The following is a 20,576-nucleotide window of genomic DNA, read 5'->3' on the forward strand; positions in this document are numbered from 1 at the left end:
ACACTGTACTACACACTGTATACACACTGTATACACACTGTGCTACACACTGTGCTACACACTGTATACACACTGTGCTACACACTGTACTACACACTGTACTACACACTGTATACACACTGTACTACACACTGTACTACACACTGTACTACTACACACAGTACTACACACTGTACTACACACTGTATACACACTGTGCTACACACTGTATACACACTGTACTACACACTGTACTACACACTGTATACACACTGTGCTACACACTGTACTACACACTGTACTACACACTGTATACACACTGTACTACACACTGTATACACACTGTGCTACACACTGTATACACACTGTACTACACACTGTACTACACACTGTATACACACTGTGCTACACACTGTACTACACACTGTACTACACACTGTATACACACTGTACTACACACTGTACTACACACTGTATACACACTGTGCTACACACTGTACTACACACTGTACTACACACTGTATACACACTGTATACACACTGTACTACACACTGTATACACACTGTGCTACACACTGTACTACACACTGTACTACACACTGTGCTACACACTGTACTACACACTGTACTACACACTGTACTGCACACTGTACTACACACTGTACTACTACACGCAGTACTACACACTGTACTACTACACGCAGTACTACACACTGTGCTACACGCAGTACTACACGCAGTACTACACGCAGTACTACACACAGTACTACTACACGCAGTACTACACACTGTACTACACACTGTACTACACGCAGTACTACTCACAGTACTACACACAGTACTACACACTGTACTACACACAGTACTACTACACGCAGTACTACACACTGTACTACACACTGTACTACACGCAGTACTACTCACAGTACTACACACAGTACTACACACTGTACTACACACTGTACTACTACACGCAGTACTACACACTGTACTACACGCAGTACTACACACTGTACTACACACTGTACTACTACACACTGTACTACACACTGTACTACACACAGTACTACACACAGTACTACACACTGTATACACACTGTGCTACACACTGTACTACACACTGTACTACACACTGTACTACACACTGTGCTACACACTGTACTACACACTGTACTACACACTGTACTACACACTGTATACACACTGTACTACACACTGTATACACACTGTAGTCACACATATGAAGAGTACTCGAGTAAAAGTCTTAAAGTATCTGATGTTGAAAGTACTGAAGTATCAAAGTATCAGTAAAGTAACTGATCAGTTACATATAAACTGAGTCAGCTGATCGTCATGATCAATGTTTTTATCTGACTGATGAGAAAATCAATTCATTTAAACGTGATGCAGCAAGTAATCTGTAAAGTAACTAGTAACTAAAGGTATCAGACAGATGAAGTGGAGTGGAAGTACAAAGTAGCAGAAAATGGAAGTACTCAAAGTACAAGTACCTCAAAACTGTACATGAGATGTACTCACTGCTGTGAAGTAACTAAGTACAGCACTGTACTCTGTACTCCATTACTCTGGCAGCTTGAGTTACTTTACTGTGTGTGATGTCACTGAGCTGCTGCGCTGTGATTGGACAGGAGAGGACGCCGCAGCAGCAGGAGACCGAGCCATCCATGACCGAGACGTGGACTGGCTGAGGCAGTCTGACGGTGAGCCTGAGCTCTGATCACTGATCGATCGATTGATTGATTATTGGAGGGTGTCTCCAGGTCTGTGACCTCTGACCTGTGCGTGTGTGTGTGTGTGTGTGTGTGTGTGTGTGTGTCCAGTGGTCGTTGCCGAGGTGACGCAGCCGTCTCTGGGCGTCGGCTACGAGCTCGGCCGAGCCGTCGACATGAAGAAGAAGATCTTCTGTCTGTTCAGACCGTCGTCAGGACGACGTGAGGCCCCCCCCCCCCGTCCGACTGGTTCTGATATTATTGATGAGGATCGATGAGAATTTATTTACTGATGATCAGTTACTATAGAAGTACTCGAGTATTAATAGATGTAATGTAACTAGCAGAAGCAAAAGTGGAGTGAGTCTTTTTAGTACTTCCTGTTGTGGAGTTTGTGACGTGATGTCACTTCCTGTCTGTGCGTAGGTCTCTCTGCGATGATTCGAGGAGCCGATGACGGCGAGCTGTTCGTGGTCAGAGACTACAGCGAGGACGAGGTGGAGAACGTTCTGGAAGAGTTCTTCAGCAACCTCAAGAGAACCTGAAGATGTCGGACAAAAACGATCAATAAAGTTTAAAAAGATCTGAATAAAATCTTTGTTTGTTTGTTTGTTTGTTTTTATCTGGAAACAACAAAATGTTTTTAATCAGACGGAATTTAAAGAATTAAATCTGAAACTTTTATAACTGAAGTTTCATTAAAACCATTAAGTTCTGACACAAAGTCGTTAAATCAGCTGAACTGATTCATAACTGATCATGTGACTGACTGATCAATACTGTTCAGATCAATGATTCTGTCCGTGTGTCTCTTTGTGTTTTTAATATCTGAACAGAACTTTTCATTTGAACTAGAGTTTTATGTTTTGATTCTTTAATTTTTTGTCTGAATTTATAATAAATTAACTGAAAATATAAATTTGACCTGGAGGAAGTTCACCCACACTGATGGTTTTCAAAATAAAATACTTCAGTTTCAATGTAAAGGCTGTTTTTCAGATTTTATAAGATTTAAATTATTAGAAGCTGTTTCTCTGAAAACAACATGGAGTCCGTCACTGTCACATTCACCAGGACTAATAAAGTTTTCTGAATGTGAACATGAAGAAGAACCTGAAGTTCTTCTGTTCTCAGGTTCGGTTCCTCAGACGTCCAGCAGGCGGCAGCACAGCTCACAGACTGGAGCTGTGACATCACACAGACTGGAGCTGTGACATCACACAGACTGGAGCTGTGACATCACACAGACTGGAGCTGTGACATCACACAGACTGGAGCTGTGACATCACACAGACTGGAGCTGTGACATCACACAGACTGGAGCTGTGACATCACAGAGCAGAGTGAACTCACCTGAGGAGGAACACGAGCTCACATGGTTCTACAGAACCTCTGAGGCGCTGACGGGACGTTCCATGTAGAGCGAAGAACTTATTAAACTAGCTGACTGTTCTGTGTTGTGTTGTGTATCGGTTGTGTTGTGTTGTGTATCTGTTCTGTTCTGTGTTGTGTATCTGTTCTGTGTTGTGTATCTGTGTTGTGTTGTGTTGTGTATCTGTGTTGTGTTGTGTATCTGTGTTGTGTTGTGTATCTGTTCTGTTCTGTGTTGTGTATCTGTGTTGTGTTGTGTATCTGTGTTGTGTTGTGTATCTGTTCTGTGTTGTGTATCTGTGTTGTGTTGTGTATCTGTGTTGTGTTGTGTATCTGTTCTGTGTTGTGTTGTGTATCTGTGTTGTGTTGTGTATCTGTTCTGTGTTGTGTTGTGTATCTGTGTTGTGTTGTGTATCTGTTCTGTGTTGTGTTGTGTTGTGTATCTGTTCTGTGTTGTGTTGTGTATCTGTTCTGTGTTGTGTTGTGTTGTGTATCTGTTCTGTGTTGTGTATCTGTTCTGTGTTGTGTTGTGTATCTGTTCTGTGTTGTGTTGTGTTGTGTTGTGTATCTGTTCTGTGTTGTGTTGTGTATCTGTTCTGTGTTGTGTTGTGTTGTGTATCTGTTCTGTGTTGTGTATCTGTTCTGTGTTGTGTTGTGTATCTGTTCTGTGTTGTGTTGTGTTGTGTATCTGTTCTGTGTTGTGTTGTGTATCTGTTCTGTGTTGTGTTGTGTTGTGTATCTGTTCTGTGTTGTGTTGTGTATCTGTTCTGTGTTGTGTTGTGTTGTGTATCTGTTCTGTGTTGTGTTGTGTATCTGTTCTGTGTTGTGTTGTGTTGTGTATCTGTTCTGTGTTGTGTTGTGTATCTGTGTTGTGTATCTGTTCTGTGTTGTGTTGTGTATCTGTTGTGTTGTGCCTTGAATTGCCCCCTGGGGACAAATAAAGTTTTTTTGAATTGAAGAACGACTCAACCAGAAGGTTCTTCTTGGTTCCATCCCGACCACAGAACACGGGATCCTCAGGAAACCACAAGAACCTGATTAATCCTGCAGAACCTTTGAGACGGTACCAAGAGAAACACTGAGGAACACTGAAGAACATGACAAAGCCCAACCTTCAAGAACCTTTCAGAAGTTTCACACAACCCCAATCAACCCTACAGAACCATGGAGAAGCTTGGGGTTTGTCTGAGAACCATGACAGCCTGAGGAACCCGACAGAACCTTGAAGAAACTACGAGTGCCTCGAGGAACGCTGACTGTCCTTGAAGAGCCCTGAAAACCTTCAGAACCCAAATAAATGTTGAACCTGCAGAGCCTGGAACAAGTTCAAGGACACCTGAGAACCAGCAGGGTTCCTCACAGACCCCTCAGAACCTTTAGAGAACCCTCAGAACCTCAGCCCGATGACTGACAGGCAGGGTGACATCATCAGGAGGGGGCGGGGCCTCTGACAGAGCAGCTGCTGAACACCAAGACGGAAAAAAGGTAAATTATTCATTAATTATAAATAATTAACAGACGAGTTCGATTAATATCAGCTGCTGCCAGGCAACAGCACACACACACACACACGCACACACACACACACACACACACACACACACACACACACACACACACACACCAGGTGATTATCACGTCATTCATCAGTGTTAACGAGGCGGCTTCATAAACTGTTTCTGTGTGTGTGTGTGTGTGTGTGTGTGTGTGTGTGTGTCAGACTGATGACAGCGTTCATCAATATTAATGATGTCATTTAATCAGCAGCTGATCAGGTAACGAAGCTGCTGCAGAACAAAGTTTGATTTTTTAAAATAAATTTCATTTGAAAAGTTTCATCAAAACATTTTTAATGCTTTTATTTTCTTGATCAACAGGAAGTGGGATTATTGACAAATAATGTTTAAATGTTTAAGCAGCAGCTGTTTGATTTTATACAACAGGAAGTGACACGTGTCTTACCTGGACCCTCTCACTCAGGTGGGATATCCCAGCATGCACTGGGCTTCCTGTGACGAGGTCCTAACAAATCCACGACACAACTCCTGAGTTACGTTTAAAATATTTTATTTGTTTTAAAATATACATCGGTTTACAAATTCAGAAAATAAAATCGTTAGTAGAGTTTTAACAGTCTTTTTTGTAGTTTTTTTTTCATCGTTTTGTAGTTTTATTTCCCAACAGGAAGTGAAAACAAACAATCAGACCAGGAAAAACCAGCTGAGACGATCAGAGGAACCGGAGACACGAGGAGCGCAAACAGTCCAGGTGACCCTGAAAGCACCGCGGCGGGGTCAGAGGTCAGTGAACTGTGAGTGACAGCACCTGTGGGTGGAGAGCGAGGAGGCGGGGCTACAATCTGCCGACCGTTACTGGTTCAGCTCCAACAGTCGCTCCTCAGATCCTCCTCTGGTTCTGGTTCCAGTTCTCAGTCTGTTAGAAAAGGTCCACATTTCATCTGTCCTCAGGTGAGTCCACGTCCTGAACCAGGACCGGCCGGCCCCGGCGGCCATGTTGGAGAGAAGAACGGAAACGTTTCCTCCATCCGGCTGATTTAGACAACATTAGCTTGTTAGCCCGCTAACCAGCACGCTTCAGTTACTACAACATCTGATTAGCACAAGAGCTAACAGAAACAGTGGGCATTAGTGGGAAACATGTTAGCATTAGCATTGGTGTCTTTTCTAAATACAGGCTATGCTAGTTTGCTAACAGTTTGTTGAAGTGCGTCACTTCCTGTTTGTTTCTCTGCTGAATCAGAACATCGTGATGAAATTAACGACACTTTACTCAACTTAATTAGTTTCTACGAGCTTCTTTCACCAGTTTCAACCACAGAAAGTCTGAATTCATGATGACGACCGTCAGATTTAACTGGAATCATGTTGTGAAATTAGCTGCTCGATAATCAATACAAATCAATTAGCAACTGAGTTCAGGGGATGAAAATAAACCAGGTTTGAACCAAAAGAAAACAGTTTGTACATGATGAGTCAGCATGACTCTGCTAACACTCGTTCCCAGTGTGGCAGAAGATCCTGATGCAGAAGAGAAACTCAGGAAGTGACAGACAAACGCCTTTAGAGTTCAAGCTAATGTAGCTAGTAGTTAGCTACAGTTAGCTTTGAATATAAATTCAGTCTAAGTGCTGATGCTGCGTTCACGTCACGTAGGATCGATGTCGAGAGGATAGTCCCCCTTTATTTTTTTTGGTTCAACACATCAGACAGATCGAGACGTCGGTGCGGCTGCAGAAGGTGATGACAGCTGTAGTTAGTAGCTGTAGTGAAAGTAATCAGACTACAATCAGTAAGTCTGATTAACAGACTGGAGCTGACGTCAGGTCTGCTGCATATCTCACGTTACTTGAAGTCTTAATGAGATATTCAGAATGTGTTTTAAATGTTTATTAGCACTTAAAAACAAACACACTCACATTAACATTTAATTTAGAGCTAAAAATAAAATATTTATGCTAATGCTAACCTGATGTGTGTTCGCTTTTATATTTAATGCCAACTCAAATCTCAAACACGTTTATAAATCTAACGCTGAGTCGTGAACACGCAGCTCAGCTCCGTCTGAATATTTAATATTTAGTGTCACATGTTCTGTTTAGAGGTCCGATCTTCAGCAGAACGTGATGAGCTGTGTGTGTCTGTGTTGTCTTTAACACATTAGTGTCCAAACACGAAGCGCTCAGAACAATCTGAACTTCTGGGTTTTAATTACGTCAACATGTTGTCGTGATGTGGACCGGAGCCTCCGTCTGACGTGAACGCAGCTCAAGTGACAAATAAAAGGTTCTGTTGACTGAATGGACCGGTGCGGATCAGAGGACATGACAGTAAAGTGACACAATCAAACATCATCAGACAGTTTTCAGTGCTCACAGACCGCTGTGACGCCTCGTCCTCCTGATGCATGCTGGGACACAGAGCTGCTTTAAACTGACCTCAGATCAGCAGAAGAGAATAATGTGCAGTACAAAACATTTATTTCTGCTTCTTATTTCACTTCCTGTCTGTTAATTCAGCTTTTATTTTGAAAATAAGCAGTTTATTTTGAAGGTGACCCTGTATGGAGGGTTAATGAGACGCAACGTGTGTCTTTATTATTGTTAATTAATAGTTATTAACCCTTAATAACATCAGTTTGGGTTGATTAACAACAGCTTTAATGAATCAATAAGACGTCTGATTTATCTGTTAGTAAATTATTGATTAAAGATAATAACAGGATCAATACATTCATTTAGCTTCAGGAGCTCAGCGGGATGACCTGATCACACAGAAGAAGATTCTGTGATTCAGTCAAAAGATCTGGAATAATTTAGTCAACAATAACAAAGTTTTTATCAGGAACGAGGAGGAATTAAAAAAGAGAAGAAGAAAAACTGAAGAAGAAGAAGAAGAAGAGTTGGAGGACGACCTTGGCTGAGGCGAGGCGGCGGGTCGACGTCTCCAATTATATTCATGAAGAAGAGTCATTAAAGTTGCACGAGTCCAGATGTAAAGTCTATTTATACCCAGAGTGCATCGCTCCGACACACACACACACACACACACACACACACACACACACACACACACACACACACACACACACACACACACACACCTCTTACACACTCGCTCTCATTTCCGACTTCCTGCTCTCTGCTCGTGTCTCCTGAACATCTGATGACTCGTATGAAATATTAAACACTTACATTCGCGCACACACACGCACACACACACACACACACACACACACACGCGCGCACACAAAGTATTAGCGACCCATTTCTGACGGTAATAAAACCTTAATAATTTAACGGCAGCCGCTCGTTCTGCTAATAATTACAGCCGAGGACGAAGAATCTGAAGGAGGAAGATGAAGAAGAGGAGGAGGGTGTGTGTGTGTGTGTGTGTGTGTGTGTGTGTGTGTGTGTGTGTGTCCTGCAGCCGTCACACAGAAGAAAAAGGTTTTTAAATTATTGAGCAGCTCAGAGACAAACAGGCTGCAGTTAAAGGACCAGACCGCTGTTTTTACATGTTTTATTTACACACCTGGTAACACACACACACACACACACACACACACACACACCGTTCGCTCTCAGAGTCACTGTGTGTGATGTGACCAGGTTGAAACACACAGAAACAGCGGACTGGTCCTTTAATGTTAATAATGAAGGTTTTACTTCAATAATCTACATGTTTACATTTAACTCTGGCTAACGTAGCTTAGCATGAGGCAGTAACCAGGGAGGAACTGCTAACAAGTGTAAAGACAGAACAGTAGTTGATGTTATTGTAGCTACAAACAGTTAGCATAGCCAACGTACGTGTTCGTAGCTAGCTGATGTCATCAGCTGTCAGTGGTTACAGACAGCTAGCTTTCCTCAAGTCATCTTAGGTGTTAGGAGCTAACTAGCTAACGTTATAACAGAACATCATTAGCCTCGTTTTAGCACACATTCTGAAGCTAAAGAAGCTGCTAGCCTAGCATTGTCAACAGTAAAACTTCAAAGAGGAAAGTTCTTAAGAAGTAACTCGTGTTATACCAGAACATCTTTAGCCTAGCTTAGCACAAAGGCTGTAAGCAGGTGGCTAGCTTGTTAGCTTACATGATACAACATGTTAATCAGAGTTGTTGAAAGACGGTCTTTGAGCTAAGCTAAGCTAAGCTAAGCTAAATCTGTTCTGAACTGAAAACGAACGCTTCACAATCATTTCTGTTTTTTTTTGTTTCTGTTGAATGTTTTTGTTTTAAAACTCGTTAAAGTTTAAACACTTTAAGAAAACCTGACGTCTGCTGAGGAACAACATGTGATCCAGTAACACAAGTGAACCAATCACATCTCTTGTTCTGCTGTCTCATCGTCTGTGTCCCATCATGCACTCTGAGAGAGGCGTATCCCATCATGCTCCTGCAGCGATCAAACACCACATGGTCATGAGGCTGGTCTGTGATTGGTGCTCGTGAGTGCGATCAGTGAAATCAATACAAGATAATCAATTTGTGATTAATACATCTTCCACTAATTAATTCATTCACCGATTCTGTCCTACAGATCAATACTGACCTGATCGATCCTCACTGATCAGACTGGAGAGTCAATACAAACATGTGGAGGTCAGTGCTGATCAATAATCACTTCCTGGGAAACAATGCTGACTCTGTAAGACTCTCAATCAATCAGTCAATCAATCAGTGAGTGACGGTTGGTCCTCGGTGAGTCACAATCAGAGCTGTGACGAAGGCAACGAGCCGACATTCATCAGTGACGTCAGAGAAGAAGTTAACGTACGGAAGCTCGCTGGTGCCACAAACATTAATGATTATTATTATTGATTATTGATGAGACACTTTGTTACATTCATGATTCTCAGATTAAAAATCAATACAACTGAGATTCTTCTGTCAAAATGAAACATTTGTCTTAGTTTGTTTACTTTTAACTTTTATTTTCTCGCTTATAGAAAAATAAATCATTTCGTCACCGAAGCAAAAAATTTATTGATTACCATCAATCTGATCAATGTTACAGCGAGACTGAAGTTTAATGAGATGAAGCTCGTTATCGTTTTAAATCTACTGAGCTGCTTCGATTCATTTCGCAGAAACAGACTTTGAATCTTTAACATTCATTAATGTTTAAATACATTCAGCAACAATCAGACTTCAAAATAAAAGACTTGAATTTACAGAAACTTCAGAGCTGATGCGAGCACGACGCTTTATTTGTTCATCACATTGATCATTTATTTAAATATTTGATATTTAAATCCAGTTTCAGACTAAACTTTATTTGTAGAAACGTTTTTATCTTTAGACACTTTATCGTCTTTAACTCGACTTTAGGATCATTGCCGATGTTTCTGGCACTAACGAGCTTCCGTAGTCACGAGAACGTTTGAACATAAAAACCAAACTGATCAAAAAACAATAAAACAAAATCAACAACAACTCAAATCCAAACAGAAAAATAATCTCTTAATAATCGATTTAAACTTTCATCACCAACAAAAACAAAATGGTTATAACGACAAAATAAAACAGCTGGATGTTACATTCCAGGTGGGAGAAGCTCCGCCCCCGGCCCCACCCCCTGCAGGTACAGTCAGAGTGTTAGTGAAAGGGAGGGGGAGGGGGTCGGAGGTCAGTCAGTCCATGACTCCCCGACGAACCAATCAGGTGACTAATAACACGTCATGTGACAGGAAGTCAACGATTAGTGGAGACGATAAAATAAAAGTCTGACCTTCAGGCCCGGCGTCGTACTCACAACCTTCCAGAGAGAGAGAGAGTGATAGGCACTGAGAGTCTGAGTGTGTGTGTGTGTGTGTGTGTGTGTGTGTGTGTGTGTGTGTGTGTTTACCCAGGTGTGTCTCACCTGTTCTCTTCAAAATAAAAGCTCCCGGTCCGGAAACAAGGCAAAGACGTCTGTAAAGTTTTTAGTTGTTTCTATTCTTGTTTTTCTACTCTGACCAACGACACACACACACACACACACACACACACACACACACACACACACACAGTTACGGGGCTTCTAACACTGATTGATCAGAATTTAACTTGTAGTTCAATCAGCTGTCCACATACTTTTGGCCATGTAGGGCCAAATGTTTGTGACACTTGTTCTTTAGAATACTGTTTAAAACAAACTGTTTATAAACACAAACAAACAAACAAAGTGATCAGCAGCTTCACTGATACTGAAGTCGATTAACAGCTGATCAATATCTGATCGGTCACACACACACACACACACACACACACACACACGCACGCGCGCAGCGGTCAGGCAGCACATGGTAGAGTATGGCTATATCCTGATGGGCGTGACCTCGGCTCAGTTGCCGTGGAAACAGACAGCAGCTGAGGGAGCACAGTGTGGGGCGAGCGAGCGCGGCGTGCTCGGCGGTCAGTCCAGCAGCGTGCCTTGCTCCTGGGCTCGAGTCAGGCTGTCTTTGCGGTGCAGGTGGTGCACGCCCATCCTCTTCGGGCTCTTCTGGGGCCGCTGCGGCCCGAGGGCGGGATCGAAGTCCAGCAGGCGGGGCGAGATGACGGGCAGGTCGTGGGGGAGGACGTCTCTCTCCTCGGCAGAGCTCTCCTCCTCCTCCTCCTCGTCCTCCTCCAACTCCTGTCTGCGGGTGTCGGCAGGGCTGGTCGCCACGGTGACTGCCGTGTCCCCACTGCCGCCGTCGTCCTCCAGGTGCATCAGCAGCCTCTCGCCCTCCTCTGTGGAGCCGTCTCCGTCGCCATAGCGCCCCCTCCGGCCCTGCCTCGGCTCGGTGTCGGTGTCGGTGTCGAGGCTGGAGCCGCGGCTCGGCGTCCAGCTGCGAGCCGACGAGCCCTCCTCGCCATCAGAGTATGCAGCTCTGTGGCGGTCGGAGGAGGACGAAGCCCCGCCCCCAGGCGTGGGCCTCCTCCTCTGCAGCTCCTGGGCCGTCTGACTGCTGAACGACGTGCGATGGACCACGGAGCCATCGCTCGACGGGGCCATCTTCTCCACAAACATCCGCTGCCAGTTGGCCAGAAGGTCCTCCTCCGAGCTGCCCGAGCTCGCCAGGACGCTGGGGGCCTGAAGGGGGGGGGCACGTTAGTACCAGGGTCACTGATGAAGGTCAGACCAGTGACCACCTACTGTCAGCTGATCAACATCATTTTAATCATTCGAGGCTACAGACAGTCGGCCTACAGGTACGGGTGAGTGTTAGTGTGTGAAGCCTGCAGACACAACTCAGGGCGCAAAACTGTAACTCACCTTCTCTGAACATTAACAGGGTGAAAAGTGTGTGTGTTGCTGAGTAAATGTGTGTGTTGCTGAGAAGGTGTGTGTGTTGTTGAGAAGGTGTGTGTGTTGCTGAGTGAATGTGTGTGTTGCTGAGTTAATGTGTGTGTTGCTGAGTGAATGTGTGTGTTGCTGAGTGAATGTGTGTGTTGCTGAGTGAATGTGTGTGTTGCTGAGGGGCAGCCAGCACTCTCTTGTTCAGATACATTTTGTCCAGGTGAAGGAAGCTGAACTGCTGCTGGTGAGTAAGGAGATATCGTAGATTCAGTCTTTAGGCATTCTGTGAGGAAAGTCAGTTGAAATATTTAATCTTGTCTCGATACTTTTTGTGTCAATTGTTGTGAAACCATTGAAGCTAAGTATCTATCAGTGAGTTTCTGCCAAGTCAGGTGTGTTGAATAGGCTTGATTGCAGGGCGGAGCTAAGTCTGCATGAGGTAAATCTAGCACATATGGGCTAGTCACTACAGCGTCAGCTGCAGCGTCAGGACACAAACTAAGACATAGGGAGTCTCTCTGCGGGAGTCTATCGAGGAAGTCCAAGTAACTCACTGTCCACCACCCATCGCAGCCATGAGTCCCTGCCAATCCCAGTCAGGACATCAAAGCGGAGAAGATTTCACCGGAGACCCATTGCTCGAGGCCGTAATCCAGCCAATCTCTGTTACCCAACATTCTCCACCGGTACTGAACTTGAAGGACCGGGGGGCTATGGAACTGCCAGTCTGCAGTCAAGAAGGCAGACACCATTTCAGCCTATGCCTCCCTGCAGACTCTCCACTTCCTGGCCCTCACGGAGACCTGGATCACTCCAGAAAACACTGCCACTCCAGCTGCCCTCTCAACCGCCTACTCATTCTCACACTCCCCGAGACAAACAGGTCGAGGAGGAGGAACTGGACTCACCCACGTGGTCCTACCAGGTCCTTACCCTCGACCACCTACCCAGATCTGCATTTGAATTCCACGCTGTCTCTGTCACCCTTCTTTTCAAGCTCAACATTGTGGTGACCCTTCCCCATGTTCTCTTCGCTCCTCACCCGTCCTACCCCTCCCCCTCCCTCTTCCCTCACTGCTGACGACTTTGCAACTTACTTTACCAAGAAAGTAAAAGACATCAGCTCCTCATTTACTTCTATGCCCTCACCTCTGACAGCCTTACCTGCTTCAGCCCTCTCTCCTCTGAAGATGTTCACACACTAGTGACGTCTAACCGTGCCACCACCTGTTCCCTCGACCCGATTCCCTCCTCGCTTCTCCAAAACATCTCACACGACATCTTGCCTTTCCTCACCACTCTGATCAACTCCTCCCTCACTTCTGGCCATATTCCAGCTTCTTTCAAGACAGCTACAGTAAAGCCACTCCTAAAGAAACCCACCCTAGACTCAGCTGACATCCGAAACTACAGACCTGTATCTCTTCTCTCGTTCCTCTCTAAAACCCTGAAACGTGCCGTCTACAACCAACTGTCCTCCTACCTTTCAAAAACGACCTCCTTGACCTCCATCAGTAAGGCTTCAGGACTGCTCCCTCCACTGAGACGGCCCTCCTCACAGTGACTGAGTCGCTCCGTGCCTCCAGAGCCTCGTCCCACTCGTCAGTCCTCATCCTCCTCGACTTATCCTCTGCGTTTGACACAGTCAACCACCAAATCCTCCTCTTCACTCTGGCTGAACTTGGCATCGCTGACTCTGCTCTAACTTGGTTCATATCATACCTGACAGAACGCACCTTTCAGGTCACCTGGAATGGCTCCTTGTCCAAACCCTGCTCCCTGGAAAATGGTGTCCCTCAAGGCTCAGTACTAGGACCGCCTCTGTTTTCACTCTACACTAGATCACTAGGCCCTGCAATCACATCACATGGATTCTCTTACCACTGTTATGCTGACGACACCCAACTGTTCCTCTCCTTTCCCCATCCTCCAACACCCATGTTGCAACGCGCATCTCTGAATGTCTGGCAGACATCTCCGCTTGGACAACTGCCCATCATCTCAAGCTCAACCTCAGTAAAACTGAACTCCTCTTCATCCCGGGGAAAGACTGCCCTCACATGGACCTGTCAGTCACTGTCGAGGACGTCACGGTATCGCATTCATCAACTGCAAGGAACCTGGGTGTAACGACAGACTATCCTGCACCCCAACATCACCGCGGTGGCCCAATCCTGCGGATGTTGTAGAGGGCAAATCTGCAGGATTGGGCCACCGCGGTCCTTTGTGAGGTCTTTCCTCACAAAGGACGCAACACAACTCCTGGTCCAAGCACTGGTCATCTCCCGCCTGGACTACTGCAACTCGCTCACAGCTGGACTCTACGACTAAACCGTTGCAACATATCCAGAACGCTGCAGCGCGCCTCATTTTCAATCTACCCAAACTCTCCCATGTGACCCCCCTCCTCCGTGACCTCCACTGAAATAGCTTTGAAATAAAAAAAAATAGCTTGAAAATTGTTTCTATCTTTTCTACGTTATCGACGGTGATATGTTGTGGTTTCTTTCTTGTGACAAATGTACTTATTGTAAGTCGCTTTGGACAAAAGCGTCTGCTAAATGCCCTAAATGTGAGCTAATCTGAGTAAATGTGTGTGTTGCTGAGTAAATGTGTGTCTTACCTGCGGTGGGCTGCTGAACGGGCTGGATTGGCTGGACAGCGGCTCACTGGCGGCGTCCCGCTGTGACGGTGGAGTGCGATGGTGGACCCCCCCGCCGGAGGAGGAGGAGGGGGCGGGGCTTCCAGGGGTGAGCCGCTCGTCGTCATTCTGGACGAGGCTGAGGGAGATGGCCTGCCGTGTGGCGTAGGTGCAGTTGGGCAGCGGGGAGTTTTTGGGGATCTTCACTTTGTCGTCTGACGAGAACTCGATGACCTTGCGTCCGGGATACAGCGGGTGGGGGGGCGGTGGCGCAGGGTACGGGTTCAGCTTCTCGAAGGACGGAGCCCCGCCCCCCTCCTCGCCGCCAGACTGCCCGTCCAGACTGCTCTGACTGCGGCAGGAGCCATTCTGCTGCGCCGCCTCCTGACCGCCGCCGTTCTCCCGGCCGCGGCCCTCGGCCCCCGCGGGACCCGTCATGTCCACGTGCACGAACACGTCCTCGGCAACGGGCCGGCCGCAGCTGCTGGACTGGGCGGAGTTCAGGACCAGCGGCTCCGGTTTCTCCAGGACGCGGGCGATGACCGAGGTCGGCACGACGTCAGCCGGAGTCAGACTGAGCGTGTCCGGGTCCTGAGAGCCGGGGGCGGGGCCTCGCTCTGGCAGGCTGCTCTTCATGTGTTTATTCAGCATGTCCTGCAGCTCATAGGGCAGCTACACACACACACACACACACACACACACACACACTGAGTGTTAGAGTGTTTCCAGGAAGTGGGTTGTCTATAAACTCTAATGGAACTAATGGAACCATCAACACTGTCAGCAGAACCACCACACACACACACACACACACACACACACACACACACACACACACACACACACACACACACACACACACACACAGTTACTTACATCAGCAAACTTGTGGTTCCTGAAATGCGACTTGTTACATTTGAGCAGCTGGACGGCCAAGTTACAGTCCTGTCTGTACCGCTCCTGAACACACACACAGTAACACACACGTTAACACACACAATCAGATCAGATTTTAAATCATGAATGATCAATAAAGCGATCGAAGTCTCACGTTGAGCTCCTCCAGACGGTCGATGGTGTTCTTGGCGTCCAGCAGTTTGTTGGTGAGCTCCACGATCTCCTGGTCCATCGTCTTTTTGTCCCTCTCCACCTTCCGTAGCTGTGGGAGCAGGAACATCATGTTATCAACTGTCAATCACAGGTGAGACAGCCAATCAGGAGCCTCAGGTGAGAGGAGGCGGGCCTTCATTCAGATCATGTGGGAATAAACTTCAAAATAAAATCAGAAACTGTCAGAATCCACATACGCCATGTTGTCAACCACAAACTAAACGTCATCTTTATCCTCTCAGAGCTGAGCCGTCACTATTATTAAAAGACTTCTTTTCTACAGTTTTCCCAGATCATTTGAATGCTGCGTCTGCTAGCAGCTCTTTACAGATGCATTATGGGATGCTGCGGTGTGGCTGCTGCTGCGAGGAGATCAATAAGATCCGATCAGATCTTGATCGAAGCGTCGAAGCTAAAAGCTGAAATGTTCCATCAAGTTTCTCCCAGAGCGCTGAAAAATGCTAGCAGCTAACACGAGCTAACATAGCGAGCTTTAAGTAAACGTTTCCGTTAGCGTCGTCGTTCCTCCCCAACAGCTAACGAAGCTTCATTACTGCAGCATTCAGGATAAACAGGTTAGCTTGTTAGCTGAGAGGCTAACATTAGCAACATTTGTTTAATTAGCTGTACATTTAGCATGACTGTACTTGTTGATGATGTTAGCGTAGCTTAGCCTCACTCTTCATATTGATTGATTCATTAACTTACCAACTATCAATGATTCATAATTGATTAATTGACTCGTAATTCTTTGTTTTAGCCTCGTTAGCTTCACGTGTCGGAGAGGAACGATCAACTTTTAACTTTTTAACAACAGTTTTATCTTCAAGCATCAAAATAACAGAAACCTGCAGTTTTCACACCAAGTCCACATTTTTATAGTCTGCCAAGAAAAATCAACTAACAAGACGTTATAATGAAAAAAATAAAAATATCACGTCACAAACTATTACAATTATAAGAACAAGTTTCACCTTATTAAATTATTAAAGATTTTAAAAAGTTTGACTTTGATGCACCGCCTCAGGACGATAACCCTAATATATATTCAGTTATATTCTCTTAAGAAATTCTGCTCATGTTTGTCCTCCAGCAGAACTCCATTAAAAAAAACAGTGTTTTAACAGATTCAACTAACTGAACACGAGGTCAGGACTTGGTGTTCAAACAGACACCAGAGAAGAAGAAAACTGAGCATGAGGAGGATGGACAGGATGTGGGGGAGGAGGAAGAACATGAATGAGACGCAACTGCATGAACCCATGTCTGACTGACGGCAGCCTGATGGAGATGAAGGTGAAGATGATGAAGATGATGAAGATGAGTCAATCCATCACAGAGCAGCGTGAGAAAAGAGGAGAGAAGAGAAAGAAGAGAGAGATGAAGAACGACGTCAGACAACAAGACAAACAGGAAGTAAAAATGACTCTTTCTAAATGTTCGATTTAAATAAATCAGGGTGAGACGGTTTTATCCACATTAACGACTCCTCACGTTAACGTTTTAATTAAATATTCAGTTTCATGTGACATCAAGGTCCCGTCAGGTCAACGCCGACATCAACATGAGTCTGTATTCAAATAATCTCGTCCATCACTGAGACCAACAGACACAAAGACAGAAAGAAGTTCATGTAGAACATTTGCTAAATTTACAAGAAGGAACAAATAAGTCAGAATCAGTCAGAGACAGAGTTTCACACAGTTTATAAAGTGTCTCCAACTCAACAACTCACTAAACTGACACATTTGTTAAGGGAGTCTGGGGACAAAGAAGTCGCCTATACTGGTTACTGTTTAGTGTATCTGTAAAATGTGACATGTTTAGCATCAATAAAATGTTTCTTCTTTCATAAATTGAGTGTAAATGGTGAAATCAGTGTAAACAGTGTGTTCAAACAGCTGCTAAATGTTGGCAGGTCAGACTTTAGCACTTTAGACACAGAAGCAGACAGGCTGGTGCAGCCATGCTGCCACAAACTGACACTTTCTACAAGGAGACACACAACTTACTGTTTTCATTTAATGCTGAATTTACAAGAAGGAGACAATGATTCAGAGTCTGTCAGAGACAGAGTTTCACTACGTTATAAAGTTTGTTTTAACTCAACAACTCTTAAAATCACTACATTTGTTAAGGGAGTCTGGGATCTGCGACGCTGTGACCCACTGACAAACAGAAACAAACAGATTATTTTAACGTCTGATTCTTTATGTTCGACTGTAAACTGACTCGGTGACCTCTGTCGCCATAACAACCAGCCTGCTGTCCGTCAACTCTGCTTTTCCACAGTTAATCAATAAACTGCCTCAGAGAGTGTTTTCATTTAGTCATCGATCAGTTATTGACTGAGTGTGATCAATGAGCCACACACACACACACACACACACACACACACACACACACACGCTGTAGAGAAAACATAAACCGTCACATATTGATCAGTGACATGCAGACACAACACGAACACACTTATTCTGACTGACAGTTCATAACAACCAGGAACTATTGTTTTTAATATTATTATCATCGGCTCATCTGTATGTGATGTCACAGAGAGATGATATTTTCTTATTTTATTTTATTCATCCTGGTGTTTAAATCATCTGTGATGAGAAATAATAACTGAACATTAACGTGATGTTTACTCTCATCAATCAGAGGTATTAAAATTAAATAAATAATAATCTGTATGTGCTGATGTGTTCTGAGTTTCTTTACAGACCGTCTGGACCGACACGGAGCACACCAACCATGTCGTTAATCTAATGTTGATCAAAACATCGTCTGTGATCCGGTTCTGATTTAAACATTCAGGCCGGAAGGTCAAAGGTCAGCTGAAGGAGGTCAAAGGTTACCAGAGCGTGAAGCTTCTCCTCCAGATCCTGATTGGCTCTCTGAGACGCCGTGTAGCTGTTCTGGAGTCTGCAGAGAGACAGAGAGACAGAGAGACGGGGAGAGAGACAGAGAGAGAGACAGAGAGAGAGAGAGAGAGAGAGAGAGAGAGAGACAGAGACGGAGAGAGAGAGAGAGAGAGAGAGAGAGACAGAGACGGAGAGAGAGGGAGAGAGGAGGTTACTGAGCATGCTCAGTTGCCCTCAGAGGACAAACTGATGGAACAATTTTACTGTTTCACTTCCTCGTTTACATCGTTTGTTTCACAGGCTGGTTTAAGGAAGGAAGGAATGGGGAATTTATGTCGAGTCAAAGTCGAGTCACAGCCGAGTCACAGCTGAGTCACAGCCGAGTCACAGCCGAGTCACAGCCGAATCACAGCCGAGTCACAGCCGAGTCACAGCCGAATCACAGCTGAGTCACAGCCGAGTCACAGCCGAATCACAGCCGAGTCACAGCCGAGTCACTCTCCAGTTGTAGTCGGCTGAGTCGAGGCGTCCTCTCAGCTTCATCTGCAGATTTCAGGGTCAAAACTATAAAACGTCTCAGCTGGTTAAACACTGAGTCCCACATCTGATCTGCCCCCTCTGTCGTCCTCCTCCTCCCCCTCCTCCCCTCCTCCTCCTCCTCCTCCTCCTCCTCCTCCTCTCGTTATCCTGTTAAATCTCCGGCCTCATTAAGCAGCCATTCACTGACTTCCTCCCTGTTTTACAGACTGATTATCACTGCAGAGCAAAATGGAGGAGATGAACAGTTTCTCACACACAGTTCACTGGACTGAACCCACCAGGTGTGAAAGTTACCTGGTCAGAAACAACGTTCTGTGTTTACCATCCACACACACACACACACACACACACACACACACACACACACACACACACACACACACACACACACACACACACACAGGAGGAGGAGGACAGCTAAACAGGAAACACAAACACATCTTCCTGCTGTGTGTCGAGACTCTTCACAGCCGGCAGCTTCTGATAATCAGAGAGGAGTGAAGCTCTCATTAATTCACCGTCTTTGATCTCAGTCATTACATATGGATCCAGGAGTGTGTGTGTGTGTGTGTGTGTGTGTGTGTGTGTGTGTGTGTGTGTGAGTGTGTGTGTGTGTGTGTGTGTGTGTGTGTGTGTGTGTGTGTGTGTGTGTGTGTGTGTGTGTGTGTGTGTGAGAGAGAGAGAGAGTGTGTGTGTGTGTGTGTGTGTGTGTGTGTGTGTGTGTGTGTGTGTGTGTGTGTGTGTGTGTGTGTGTGTGAGAGAGTGTGTGTGTGTGTGTGAGAGTGTGAGTGAGTGTGTGTGTGTGTGTGTGTGTGTGTGTGAGTGTGTGAGTGTGTGTTGATTAAAACACATGGAAACATCTGCAGACAAACACGACCAGTCATCTAATGACATCATCAACTGAAGCAGCCAATCAGAAACAAGCACAGACCAGATCCAGGACACAACTGACACAGCTTCAGCAGAGTCCGACCGTCAGTCTGATCCGGACCGTCAGTCTGATCCGGACCGCCAGTCTGATCCGGACCGTCAGTCTGATCTGGACCGTCACAGTCTGATCCGGACCGTCAGAGTCTGATCCGGACCGTCACAGTCTGATCCGGACCGCCAGAGTCTGATCCGGACCGTCAGTCTGATCCGGACCGTCAGAGTCTGATACGGACCCGCCGAGTCCTCACCTGCGGAACTTGTCCCTCATCTTGTCCAGGTCGTCTCTGGTGCGGCTAAGCTCCGCCTCCATGTAGTGACGGTTGCCGTCGAACTCCGCCTCCATGGCCTCCATCTTGTGGGTGGAGTGAGAGAGGCGGCGCTGCAGGTCCTCATTCTGCTGCTGGAGGATTCTGGGTAATGAGACGAGAGTCTTCACGTCAGGTTTACAGTGCTGGAAAGTAACTAAGTACATTTACTCAGGTACTGTACTTGAAGACGATCCGAGGTACTTGATTACATTTATATAATAACTTGAGTTACTGTACAGATTCAGATTATTAAAACAGATCAGGTAATAAATGATGTAAGATTACAGATTAAAGTAAATAAGTTATTAAAATGAACTGATC

At 45.4% G+C, this 20,576-nt stretch overlaps 2 protein-coding genes across 4 annotated transcripts in view; one reads left to right on the forward strand and one right to left on the reverse strand.

The window, feature by feature from the left end:
• dnph1 (2'-deoxynucleoside 5'-phosphate N-hydrolase 1) overlaps positions 1 to 2,305 on the forward strand; it is a 3,720-nt gene extending 1,415 nt beyond the window's left edge. Inside the window, exons 2-4 of the mRNA XM_073482342.1 lie at positions 1,629 to 1,700; positions 1,821 to 1,931; positions 2,136 to 2,305. Of these exons, the coding sequence (XP_073338443.1) occupies positions 1,629 to 1,700; positions 1,821 to 1,931; positions 2,136 to 2,254 (302 nt within the window). The 3' untranslated portion in view covers positions 2,255 to 2,305. The remainder of the gene's footprint in view (positions 1 to 1,628; positions 1,701 to 1,820; positions 1,932 to 2,135) is intronic.
• A 2,825-nt stretch (positions 2,306 to 5,130) lies between these two features.
• tjap1 (tight junction associated protein 1 (peripheral)) overlaps positions 5,131 to 20,576 on the reverse strand; it is a 33,886-nt gene continuing 18,440 nt past the window's right edge. For 2 of the 3 annotated variants that reach the window (XM_073482007.1, XM_073482008.1), the window contains 6 exons: positions 20,196 to 20,357; positions 18,472 to 18,538; positions 15,555 to 15,662; positions 15,380 to 15,463; positions 14,486 to 15,175; positions 5,131 to 11,655 (listed from right to left, as the gene is read on the reverse strand). In XM_073482007.1, coding sequence (XP_073338108.1) covers positions 10,996 to 11,655; positions 14,486 to 15,175; positions 15,380 to 15,463; positions 15,555 to 15,662; positions 18,472 to 18,538; positions 20,196 to 20,357 — 1,771 coding nt within the window. In that variant the 3' untranslated portion in view covers positions 5,131 to 10,995. The remainder of the gene's footprint in view (positions 11,656 to 14,485; positions 15,176 to 15,379; positions 15,464 to 15,554; positions 15,663 to 18,471; positions 18,539 to 20,195; positions 20,358 to 20,576) is intronic. The other variant, XR_012180137.1, reaches the window with a different exon arrangement.

The sequence above is a fragment of the Pagrus major genome, chromosome 15 (genome assembly GCF_040436345.1).
Source record: "Pagrus major chromosome 15, Pma_NU_1.0".
NCBI classification, from domain to species: domain Eukaryota; kingdom Metazoa; phylum Chordata; class Actinopteri; order Spariformes; family Sparidae; genus Pagrus; species Pagrus major.